Below are 12,766 nucleotides of genomic sequence, written 5' to 3'. Positions count from 1 at the left end.
TTGCCATTTTCTGTCCCTCCCGGTCCCTCCCACTTTTTGAGTGGGAGGGACAGAAAATGGCACTTCAACTTCAACATTTTCGATAATCAGTGCGGTACGGCCAAGAATTGGAAACTACATGGCAGAATCGATTGGATTATTGTTCTTAAACGTGAGCTAAAACAGCTGCATCAGTTCTAAGTTCTAACCAACTAAATAGTAGGCCTATGTACACTTACAAGTGGAAAACGTTACCGGCTACCCAAAGAACTGTGCGTGGTAAACCGGCATATTCCACCTTCACCTACAAACGTCGATTTGATTAACTATTGTGATTGGGAAATTCGAACACTACAACTAAGGGAGACATCCCCCCCAAAAAAAACCAGTCACTCCTTTGTACTAGACTGCTGACGATCCTTTATGATGATGCACTCCCTACGCATTGGATAATGAGGACCACGGGAAGTTTCTTGCCTTTTGTAATCACTATTTTCAGCGGATCGTCTTATTCATCTTCTCCACCCTGGTGACGACAAACTAGACTTTCAGGCTTCAAAAGTTTTTCAGGGGAAATCCTGCGTACTATAATAATGTCATTATCACGACATATCACACAGGACGATGCCCCCCATCAGAGTAGCTTCCGCCGACGTGGGTGGTATTATGCGGTATTATATGCTTTTCCGGTTGGACGCAAGTGGCAAGAAATAATCCGCCCGCGAGTTTCCTTTTGAGGCATTCTGGTTCGTATTTAGAGACTTCTTAGGCAAACTCGTTGTGAAAAATTAAGAATTTTGGCCTTTCAGTCAAAAGGATTAATTGTCGACTTATTAGCGCAATCTTAACTCGTCTCTCAAACAAAAGCCCCGCTATAACACCCTGTATTTGCCAAAAATAACCGGATTGAGCGCATATAGCGTAACTACTCATCAATATTGTGAATAGAAATTCATTGCGGTTGAAATTAATTATCCCTAATAAAAATGAGTGTGGCTTTATAAAGGTCGACGTAAACAGTTATGAGATATATATTTTCCAACTCTGACAGGTGAGTTCTGAAACGACTATAATAAAGGAATACAGTTTGAAAGAAGAAATGACACAGTGAATTTACATTGAAAGCGTCGAATTAGTAAGTGATCTACCAGTTTGGTTATTTGTTGTTTTTTTTTTTAAAAGATGATGAGACACATTGAACAGCGTGGACAGAGTAGTATAGTGTAGCGTCTAGGGAAATTATATAACCTCGACACATTCACCGAGAGAGAGAGAGAGAGAGAGAGACGAAGAAAATTGCAAAAAGGAAAGAAAAAATATTGCCATATTTTTCTTTTTCAGCAACGAAAACATGGCCGAGTCAAAGGACGTGTTTTTGTTACATGTGGGAATATATTAGTATTGCAAGTAAAAACAGTTTGTAACCCATCAAACATCTGCTTTTTCTTTCCGATGGACGCTATTAGGTTGCAATTCCACTTTGTCAGAGGTGGACGAATAAATGATTGCAAAAAACGTGTGTTATTTAATTATTTTAAAAAGCACTGCGGGAAAAAAAATTTAAAAAAAGAAAAGTTCAGCTAAACGTGTTATCTCGACTAAATTTAAAAAAAAATCAAACAACAAATATTTCTGAAGAAGAATTCCTTAATATGAAATAAAACATGCAAGTATAGAGTAGATAGATTCACAGGCTTATTCCAGTAATCAATGTCTGCAGTTAATTTTGTTACATAGATGTTGTTTATTTTGAATTTTGTTTTTGAATTATATAGTGTGATTAGAAAGAATGGAATATTGCCATTCTGCGTTTTTTTGGGGGCGGTGATGGCGACCGCCCATGTAAAAGTGATTTATACGCGCGCCGGGTTTATTTGCGCGAATAATTAGTGGCTCGATCAGTCAAGCGTTTTTCGTTCGCCGTGTGTTGAATTTGCTCCTTGACGGAGTCGACGGAGACGGCCCCAATGCAGACCAGCGGGTCTCGGAAGTAACTGCAAGCCTGTTATTACGAGAGAGAGAAAAAAGGCAACGTCAGCATTAATCAATACGTAATTAAGTATAAGCATTTAAGCTATACACTGCTCCGTCCATTATCAACTTGACGTTTAAAGACACAACAAATTCTCGTTCGCCGTTTAATAAAATTTTACGATTCCTTTTTACATCACGCGATGTGATGGATTTAATACTCCGGATCATTCCCCGTACACTTCAGCATTTGATGTTGTGTGATGCGGAGTAGAAAATTAATTGGATCCCTTAGATCAACAAAGTTTATTATTGACCTGCGATTATTACCGGAATAAAAGTTGCGGAAGAAGAAATAAGAAATCAACGCGAGAAAATTATGTTTACCGAGAAAAGCTGAATGCCATGAACAGGGTTGGCCCAATGCTAACTTTCAAATGTTAATCAAATCGTCGTGATTTATTCTCGAAAAGTTCCAACACTTTGATCGTTCCAAAGCTGCACGGTTATATAGAACCGTTGAAACTTATTCAGTATGTATAAAAGGGCCATATATAGATTCTTAGTTCTTCATTTCATTCGGTATGGTATTCCCGCAACGAGTCTAAAAGTCACTCTGAGCAACGAACGTGAGCAGACATTAACATTTGAAAGAGGAAAAAAAAAAGAAGCTCTGAATGTTGTATGTCTGTATGTGTCTGTTTAAGTATTACACGCGCCATCTCCGGTCGAATTGTCTATTATATAGTATATCTGAGCTGTGCGAAGCGGGTGGGGAGGGAGAGGCCTACACGCCAGCGACGTCATTGCTGTCACCCCGCCTCCTACTTCTTCCCACATACGTTGTTTGTAACGCGAACTTCCAAACCCCCAATGGGAGGGCCTTCTGCGAAATGCATTTTTCACGCGGTCGCGTCCTCATTGCAGTTGCCCCGCCAGGCCGGTGGGGCGGACATTTCCTATTCGCCCCGCTCCCGTGTATTATCCCCAGCACCATCACCACTAGCATTTAGAAACCCAGTGTCAGGTCTCTCTACGTGGACCTCTGCGCTGCTCTGGTCAGCCAATTAAGCTATGGCAATGCATTTGTTGTATACTATAGTGTATGATGATGCTGGCCGGCCCTTATAGTTCTATACCAAGAAGACCTTATCAGAGTTCAAAGAACCGGAGCACAGAGAATAATACAAGGATAACTCGGACGTGCGCTACTATATAATAGTTCTCTGTGGTGACTGTTGCACGTGTATGTTCTAACTCTCACATCATGCCGGCGGCTTAATCAGAATAATAGCTACGCACCTAGTCTAATAAATAGTTAAATGCTCACGTTCGAGTTGCTGCTGCGTTATTATGTACATGTTATTATAGATATGCGATATGCAGATTATATGCCGGTAGACAGAGACATTTAGATGATTGGAACCGAAGACTTTGACATCAGTCTACACACGACACAACTAGAGAAACTCTATAACGCGGATAACACGTAACTTGATCTACTTATATCTATATATAGTGCACAGTCTATATAGCTATACATGGTAAACTGATGAGCGATATCTCTCTCTTGTATATGCAAGTTTGGTATTAGATTGGTCGATATGGTTTACATTACTCGGTAGTCTTGGCAACTGTTGGTCTCACCGGCTTCGTCTCCTGGGGTTTTCAAGTGTGCCACACAATAACAAACACAAAATATTATCAACTCTGACGTCTTTCGACGGGGGAGTGCGGGGGGGTCGAACAAGAGAGAATTGGATTCCCCCCACCCCTGCTGGTGCTCCTGATAGATATTTTACCTGCTAGATTTCATGTATGCTCATCGCTACAATGTTTGTTCGAAATCCGATTTCACTGTTTCTCTTTTTATTTTATTTGCTGACTGAGTTTTGAATAACAAAATAAGTGCTCTTACATTTGAGAATGTTCTTGTTATTTGCATTGATGGCCTTTCGCTGTCACGGCAAATAATAAAAAGGAAACATTTCAAGTAATTCGATTTTCGGGAGGGTCGATATAATCAAGTATAAAGTGTTGGGACTCTGCGCAATGTTCTGAAAGTTCTTAAAATGAATTTCCCTTTTAAGACCATCGAATGTAGCTTCTCCTATTTTTATATTTTTGTCTTCTTAATCGATGCACTCAGGGTCCAGGTAGCCCTGCGAAAGCTTCACGCTTTAAATCGTCTTGAATCGTGCGCTGTTCACGCTTCAAGTCTTAAAAAAAGGAACAAATATAAGCTAAAAGTGTATCTACGGTGCTGTGACGAGAGAGTTGTCCGCATTGATTTTTCTTTCCTTTTCCCCGCCGCTCCCGCGTTCGGCTCCTGGCTAGCTTCCATTAGCGTTTCGCTGGGAAATTGTTTAAGTGAAGAGTTCAGAGATTAAAGTTTGCCTTGTGAACCCCTGAACTTTAGCCAGAAGCGCAGACACACGTACACGTATACTATACTCGGCTGGCTGAGATCTATGCTGCAGCAGTTGACATTCGAAATCAAACGAATTCGATGTTGTTGAACCCTACCCTTCAAGAAGGTATATAGACCACACCCCACACTCTTGCGTGAACCGCGGCGTGAACAACCCCGTTGCGAGACGCGACTTACTTTGCGTGGAGATTGCCGGTGGCGTCGAAGCAATTGACAGCACAAGCCTTTGGATACATCGCATTCGCTGCTCTGGGCGCAGTCTTCATCTGTAATGAAATCACGTTTGATATAGTTTTGCATATCTTTTTATTATTTTGTTCACATCCATCAATTCACGAATGGCAAAAGCGCTAGTTGGTAGATAGACTTTTTAGAACCCGCCCGTGAGAAAACCCTGGTGGGCACTTACTGTATTGTTTCACGTTCTCTGAGGGTTGTTGGCAGATTTTGCCAGTTCCGCCGGAAATGACGCATAGAAGTCCAAAATCGCAGTCGGAGGTGCGATGGCATGCCGACCCTTCACGCCGGCCGTGGTGCGGGAGACAAGTCCCAACTGAAGCTAAATCAATATCAACATTTCTTGTATGTTTATAAGCTGTGAACACATTTATCACGCCACACGTCAACTTCAACTTATAAAGTGCAAGCGCGTCACGCCATTGTCTAATTATAGTCGCGGTTCATTAAGATAGGCTATAGGAATAATTCATGCCCAGAATATAATCATATAGGCCTTGATGTATAAACTGGCCGGCCGAAAAATTTGCCCAATCATCAGGATGCATAGCCAGCGCATCTTCTCTTTCTCCATTTGATGGAGAGGATAAATTATTTCTGAGCGTCGTGGGAAATAAACCATCTGCTCTTATTCCATATAGTGTTCTACAACACTTGATATGTTTACGTTCTTCCGCGTCACGGTATTATTCCATACTATCTAGCGGGGGAGAAAGTGGTAAACTCTTCCGAGTTAAGTTCTATTCTTTTCCGTTCTAATTGAGATCGCGTCTGAATTGACGTCACAAGTAACAAACAGATATACTATTCTGTAGTGGTCCATATAATAAGGAGTGGGCAGCTAGCAATTGCTGATGGTCAAGTACACTATACGCATGTCAAGAGCTGGAACGACAGCAGCAGCAGCACTGACGTTGATTGTGTGTATGTGTGTGTACAGAGTGTAGCTTCCAGCACACGGGATTTCAACTCAAACACCTACGTCTGAGGCGCACTAGACCGCGACTCCTGTAGTTTATACTGTATAAACTCTTCTTGACTGTGTTGAATCTATTATTTTTTTTATTATTTAAAAAACTTACGGCCATCGAGATCCACGCAGACGGTTCCTGCGCAACAGTGCTCGTTGGCCGAGCAGCGCCTTCCGGAGCAGCTGGCCGCCGCTTTGTTGCTGCTGGCTTCTGTCATTTCTTCGTCTTCTTCGCTCTGCAGCATCGATTCGAGAAGGTCTATTGAAGAGGCCGGAAGAAAGCGCTAAATTTAAAAAGAGAGACGAGAGATAAAAGTATAGTACGCGATGAATATTTGATGGATGTGGGTGCACTTTATTCCGTTTAGAAACGATGAAACATTTTGGAAATACATTTTTCATCACTTTAATAAGAAGTTTTTTTGTTTTTTTTTTAATTCGCGAAGATTAGATGGCCGGCAATGATGATATTAAGCGATCTATATGTCAAAAGGCCTATCAAACAGTTGTGGGGGTGTCAAATGCTTTGTGGACTTTTAGTCAAAGCCTAAAAGGTATATGTCACTTATTAGATGTCGACTTATTCGTTTCGGCCTTTCGGCGATCGAGTTTACTGCAGGAATAAAGAAGCAGATGTAGATAGACGATCGTCAAATGCAATTACTACCCTTTGCATAAAATGCACCGCGTACAGTCCAAATAAGTCATCATTTTCATTGCGGGGTTGGGTGGGTGGGTCGTTTAGCTGGCGGGCCTTATAACTTTGGTATAATTGATCTTGGAGTCGTAGGTTATTTTGAAGCTTATCATGCGCTACTCTATTGACGTTTATGAGCGTCAAGTGAGCTTCCGTACGTATCCGGAACATCCGGAATAACATGTTTCCTTTTTTGTCGGATGTAGTTATATAGCCTCTATATAGCTAAAGGCACATTTAGACTGGCCGCATATATTATTTGTGGAAACGGCGGGCCGCCGGAGCTGCAGAATGCCCTGCTCGTAAGTTTAATAGTAAATCGATAGTGGGGATCAGACGCCGGAAGGCAGCTAGCAGCTACATCACACTACATACAGACCAGCTAGCAGAGAAAGCTGCTCAAGTGCGTAGCCAACCGTATAGTTGGGTATAGCCACTTGCTTTCACGGTTTGTTCAGTGGTATACCAATGTTTTTTCATCTTGGTCGTGTGGACGTAGTATATGTATTGACCTGTGTACTTGTGCAGCATAGCCAGCCAGCATCGCTTCACATCATCAGCTTATATACTACCTATAGAAGGGGATCTACTATATACTTTTTTGATTTTCTTTTTTATCGATCTGGCAATTTAAGGGGCAAAAAGACCAACACGGCGATACAATAGCACACACAGAGAATTGTGTGTGTGTTGGGTGACCAACCAGACTGCTGGCCTGGAAACGCTTGTCCAGCACAGGTCTACATGACCAGAAAATCTAAAGGGGTTGGAATAGAAAAAAGAAATAAAAAAGCTTCTTTTCCGTCAATTTTTTTTTCTTCTTTTTTTCTCTCTCCTTCACTTTTGGGCAGAACACACGTATATGGTTGGAATACAGAATCCATTCGACGGATCAATCCGCCCGCCTCCCAATTTCGCCGCCGAACCGAAACAGGTGCAATGTATTATGTAGCGTCTCCCAAACGTAGTCTCGGCAAAAGAAGGGAAAAGGAAAAAAGTTTCGACAAAATGTAGAGAGCAGCAGAGACTTGAAAGCCGTTGAAAGCTTGTTGAGTATATACCTCAACAAACTCTATACGCGTTGTTACCTTGTGTAGTAGTATATATCGGTCCAACCTCTTTTGAAGTAGGCGTGTGGATCAATAGAGTGCCGATAAGGGCTGGGCTATACACCCTGTATATACATGTGTGTACAGATGTTGTATACAGTTCTATATAAAGACGACATGTATTTCGATTAAATACAGTTGTTGGATCTTTATAGTTGATATCATTCGGTGAAATTGCTTACCTTACATATTCTTTTTCTTTTCAAAAATGGCGCTGGCGAATAACCTCGAATAAACTGTTGATATACTACAGCGGTGACTGTATATAACATTCACTATATGGCGGGGTAAAAGAATGTGTTTGGCATGCACATACCGTGTAGCACCACATGCGTTACATTGCGGATCGGGGAACTTGTAATGCAGCATATAGTACTTGTTGTACGCAAAATCGTGGCCACTGCTGGTTGACGTGGAAACGAACTCACTCTCTGGTTTCAGCACACGCTTCATGCTCGAGAGTCATGTTCTTTATTTTATTTTCTTTCTTTTAAAGAAGATTGAATAGCTTAGTATTTCTCCAAGGGCCTCGAATCAAAATCGTTTCGGAATCGTCGCCCAGCAACGAGTTGAATCACAAACAGCCTTTCATGTTTTTCAATTTTTCTCTTATATTCTCGAAAATGTCTTTCGGTCATGTCAGGGACTTTTTCAACGCCAAACGACTTGTGCTCGGCATTGGTATACACAAGTAGTAATTAGCGAAAGACATACACCGCCATTCTCCGCGCTAATATTTATGCGACTGTTATATAGTTACATGAGATAAGTGGGGCGATGCATTTGCCTGACTGTTTGACATAGTGGTTGGGGGGGGGGGGGGTTGTGATGCTGGCGCAACGCGGTCAAAGTATTGTTGAGACGGTTAAGGTTATATAGTAGTGTATATACAGCTTGTTTATTGCTACTGCTCGTATGTGTGCGACGGAAAGTATATATAGGAGCGCAACAAAGCTCCTTCAACTCTCTCTCGTGAAACAAGCTTGCGAGATAGAGTCCCCCGACGCAGTTTCAGCCAAATGCCTTTATCGACGTCGCAGCATAGCTAAGAGTTCCTCTGATGTTTCATTCGGTTAGACTTGCGTCTATGTATTCGCAGAGAGAAAGAGAGAGAGAAGAAAGTGGGAGAGTTGCAGGTTTTCTGTACGGTAGCAACACTAGCTACTGCTAGACTCGGTTGTGCGTGCGTAGAGTACACAATCATGACTATCCCATCGATCTATTCGCTTATACGCTTCGTTACAACTCTTTGTTCAACCAAGGCCCATGCTGCCCTTTCACGTTCGTCTATCAAGACGACCGTCGGGTATATAGGCCGCGGGACTCATCGCCTGATTTTTCTCTTTTTTATTTTGTTTGAATTTGTACATTGACGAGCCAAATGGCGAGAGGAAAAGAGTAGTAATACGCAGGCTGTTTGGTAGATTACATTTTTGGGAAAGAAGGAAAAAAAGCCCGGCTGAAATGAGGTCACCGAAGTAACATAATTCAGCGTGATGTATTGCACGCGCTTGTCTGATTATTTTACCTAAGCTCTTAGAGCTATTAGAAAAACACAGGGGCTCACTTAAAAGGCTTTGCCAGGCTTTATCAGTAGCTAATGTGCTCTAAGCGACACATAATAAATAACAGCACGGCCAATCCTCGGGAAATCAAATAAAAGGGAAATAACTTACGTAACTAACGTATAAATTAATTTGAGAGAAAAGTACAGATGTTTGAGAGCTTTGAAATCTTAGATTTAAGCCAGATAGATCAGAGAAATAATGTAGCAGCAATTTCTAACAACCTTATGCACTGAATAATAACGATGGAACGGATGATGAAGATGATCAAAAGCGAAAAAGATAATTAATTACCTGGGGTGAATGTCGGTTGTTGCCGTAGCCACCGTAGCCCATGTTGGAGAGCATTTCGGGACTGAAGCGATTGAATCTTCCGCCCCACGAGTAAGCGCGTTCAATCAGAACGATGATGGCGAAAAATTGCAAGGTAAGTTTCAGCATCATGGAATAATGGCGGTTGCGAGTTGGGTGTATTGCGGATGGGCTGGGCTAGATTGGCTAAAGAACAGCAGCAGGAGCGTACGAGTCCGTGTTCACTAGTTGAATGAGAAAGCGACCAGGTCGATGTTGTGTCGGCATCATGGCCAACTGGTTCGCCTCACCCCTCCGCACAGTCCACCTTCTTGCGCGCCGATCGAAACCGCGCAAAACCTGGGCGGCTCGTCTGCTGCCTTCCAGTAATGTACGTAGTCTTTTCTATCCATGTATTATTCGAGACTGATTGCAACATGGTTAAAGGCGTTTTTAGATCTACTAGCATATACGCGCTGCTGAGCGTCGTCAATGTTGCTGGCTTGCTTCGAGTAATCAAGTCAATGTCATTATTCAAATGGCTGTTTCTACATGGCTAAACAACAAAAGAAATACACTCACAAAGTGCACTCTGGCAGCGTTTTTTTCACTGTGCTCTCAAATTTATTGCTCGCCTTTATCGTTATTTCCATTAAGGAGTTGCTGAATATACTTCAACTGAATTCACAAAGGCGCACAAAGGTAGGATGATGAAACGTTGTGTCCTATATAACAGATGTTGTCGCAGTACACAATATAGAGGCGAGATAGATACAAGTTATATGGATAAACAAGCAGAGTTGCCGTTTTCACATCAGAAAGAAAACGACGATCTTTAACCTATCGCCAATCTCGCGCGATCGATCAGTTCGTTAAAAGAATTTCGTTTTTGCCTTTGGTGATGGTCGTGGTGATCATTTCCAATCAGACGAGCCTAAAGGACAACCAATCTATCGATATTTTTCTTAATAAAAACATATCACCATCTCAATCAGGGTGCCAGCTGGGACGGCGGCCTTCCGCTGTTTTGGGGCCGTCCCCCGGACGGCCCCAAAACAGCGGAAGTTCCTTGTTCACGTCATAGCTGAAGGCGCGTGAACAGATTTCCGAAGGGATTCCGCATGAGCAGCTGGTTATCGCTTAAACTAACAATAATTACACGTATGTGTCTGGAAAATGTTAACTTTGAAGGTCGTCGTCGAATCGCGTTATAGCGACGTGGATCGTCATTATTGACATTTTGTCGTTCTATACTTTGGTTTCGGCCGATGGACTCTGTACGTGACACGAAATATCTTCTTTTATATGGTCAAATATTCGATCCCCGCAAGGGATCGAAACCTGGAGCGAACGGTCGGAGCGCGAATTTGATATTAGCTGTGAGCATATATCTTTGGTGTGGCCGTCGGCTTAACCAAGCCGTTAGTGTTCTAGTGTATATATGCATGGAAAACGTATTATATATCGTTAATCACTTCCGCACGTCCGTGTAACTGTATATCTACCCCCTATATCATGTTAGATAAATTGTCAATAGGATGCCATGATGGTTTTTCTGATTAGGTCCTTCTGTGAGGTTAAATGAACACTAATAGACTATACGGATTTTATCCAAAATCTAAGCTAACTTATAGTTTTTGAAAGTTTATCATTGTCAAATTTCAACCCTCTTTCCTGTCGTAAATTTATAATCTTTCCTTAGAAAAATCGACGTCTAACGAAGCTGAATTCTAATAGTTTTATAGTTATAATACTTCCCTGATAACATTTTTGCATGTTAAGCAATGCCCCTCCCATCGCAAGGTTTTTCTTTCTTGACTTAGATGTTTCTTCTTGTGAAGGCACTGAAGGACACCTACTTGACATGAAAAAAAGTTAGTTAGCTCGAGCGTTCGATAAAGATCGAAATTAGGATGGTACATACGTACGACCTCTGCCGCAGTAGTAATCACGCTCGAAAGAAAGGTTTACGCCGTCTGTCGGATTAAAATGAAACCATTTCCAATTACTTGGTGCCAAGAGCCCAAGACCTCTTTTTATGTTGTAATATTATTTTGTTCAATTTAAGAAAATGAATTATATAATTGAAAAGTTGCTCCCTAAAAAAAAACCGGTGCTAGTCGTAGGCAGTTTGAGCTTATTTGAGATTTTGAAACTTTTCCAGACTGAGCATCCGTTCGTGGTCTAATTGTAGATGGCTAGTATGACATTAACACATACATTTTCTTTTTACCATAAAAAAACTGAACAAATTTTTTTCTCCAACTTAAACTTTTACTGGTTATAAAAATGAATTTTCTAAATTAAAGATCAAGGCAATAAAAGGCTTGTTCTCATCCAGGTTCGAACTGGGGACCTTCAGTGTGTTAGACTGATGTGATAACCAACTACACCATGAGAACTTGAATATCGTCAGAAATATAAAATAAAAATACATGTTGTTTTCTGCTTCAAGTTATGAGAGATGACGAAACAACATCGACCCTTTTTAACTAATTTTATCTAACAAAATCATTTTGTTCAACCACGGATGACGGATATGATGTCCTAGTATTAAGAAGTTTCAAAAATTTTTCGCAGGTTTTCCGTAAATCTTTTTTTTTAGTTTGACGAATCTGAATGTTCACATGAGGATCGCCTTTGTTACTGCACAATAAATGTTACTTCTGTCACTTTAACTCTTTGTCTGAATCTCTAACGTCAAGAATAATATTTACTCTTAATTAATTATATTTTTACTATAATTCGTTATTTTGTTTCCGATTTTACATGTTCTCATGGTGTAGTTGGTTATCACATCAGTCTAACACACTGAAGGTCTCCAGTTCGAACCTGGATGAGAACAAATCTTTTGATGTCATTCACATTACAGTAATGATAAAATAACTGAGTGTGACATGAATGAGGACCTTCTATCAATGTGAACCAATATTTTTTAAATGGACATACAGCCTTCAATAAAAAGGGGGGGAGGGAAATATTCAGAGAAGAGAGAACCTATAGACACCATTCAATTTTCAGTTACCGCGGTTCGATTGCCAAAATTTTAAACCTGACGTCGAGATTATCCATACGTGACTACGTGAGTAGTTGTATTCTAACAGTAAATTGAATATATAATTATGGTGTTTGCTCGTTGACGCCAAGGAATTTTTAATTTTGTCAACTTCGAGAATGAGCGCGTCTAGACTCTAGAGATATCAATATTGGTCTTCTTATTTTATTTCACCAAACATACCAGTGCTAGTAGTATGAAACAAAAAAAATTCTCAGGAGAGAAAACAAAACGAAATCTAAAAGTTCAAATACATGTTCTTCTCATAATATATCATATAAGAATAGAATTTAGATTAGTGGTCTTCGCAAAAGCGTATTGCATCATAGATTGATCAAAAATCTACATTTAGGCCTAGTCAAATAGGAACTCTTGTTTTATTATCTGAATTAACTACTAATAATCTAATTGCTCTCATAAATCTAACATGGTACATTATTTATTTGCTAGAGTTTCATCAC

The 12,766-nt window shown here is 40.8% G+C and overlaps 1 protein-coding gene and 2 non-coding genes across 3 annotated transcripts; 1 reads left to right on the top strand and 2 right to left on the bottom strand.

Moving 5' to 3' along the window:
- Positions 1–992: 992 nt before the first annotated feature.
- On the bottom strand, positions 993–9,516 carry LOC124320414 (ITG-like peptide). The gene is made up of 5 exons (XM_046783299.1): positions 9,254–9,516; positions 5,701–5,872; positions 4,791–4,940; positions 4,559–4,647; positions 993–1,981 (listed from the first exon to the last, which is right to left on the bottom strand). The coding sequence occupies exons 1-5, from the start codon at positions 9,401–9,403 to the stop codon at positions 1,850–1,852; spliced, it is 693 nt and encodes a 230-aa protein (XP_046639255.1). The 5' UTR covers positions 9,404–9,516; the 3' UTR covers positions 993–1,849.
- A 2,062-nt stretch (positions 9,517–11,578) lies between these two features.
- Positions 11,579–11,652, bottom strand: Trnav-aac. Its single transcript has one exon. It is a non-coding gene; the product is annotated as a tRNA-Val (tRNA).
- A 369-nt stretch (positions 11,653–12,021) lies between these two features.
- On the top strand, positions 12,022–12,095 carry Trnav-aac. The gene has a single exon. It is a non-coding gene; the product is annotated as a tRNA-Val (tRNA).
- Positions 12,096–12,766: the final 671 nt, after the last annotated feature.

Source organism: Daphnia pulicaria, chromosome 1 (assembly GCF_021234035.1).
Source record: "Daphnia pulicaria isolate SC F1-1A chromosome 1, SC_F0-13Bv2, whole genome shotgun sequence".
Taxonomy (NCBI): Eukaryota; Metazoa; Arthropoda; class Branchiopoda; order Diplostraca; family Daphniidae; genus Daphnia; species Daphnia pulicaria.
Note: the sequence above shows the minus strand (reverse complement) of the source record. Positions and strands in the feature narration are given on the sequence as shown.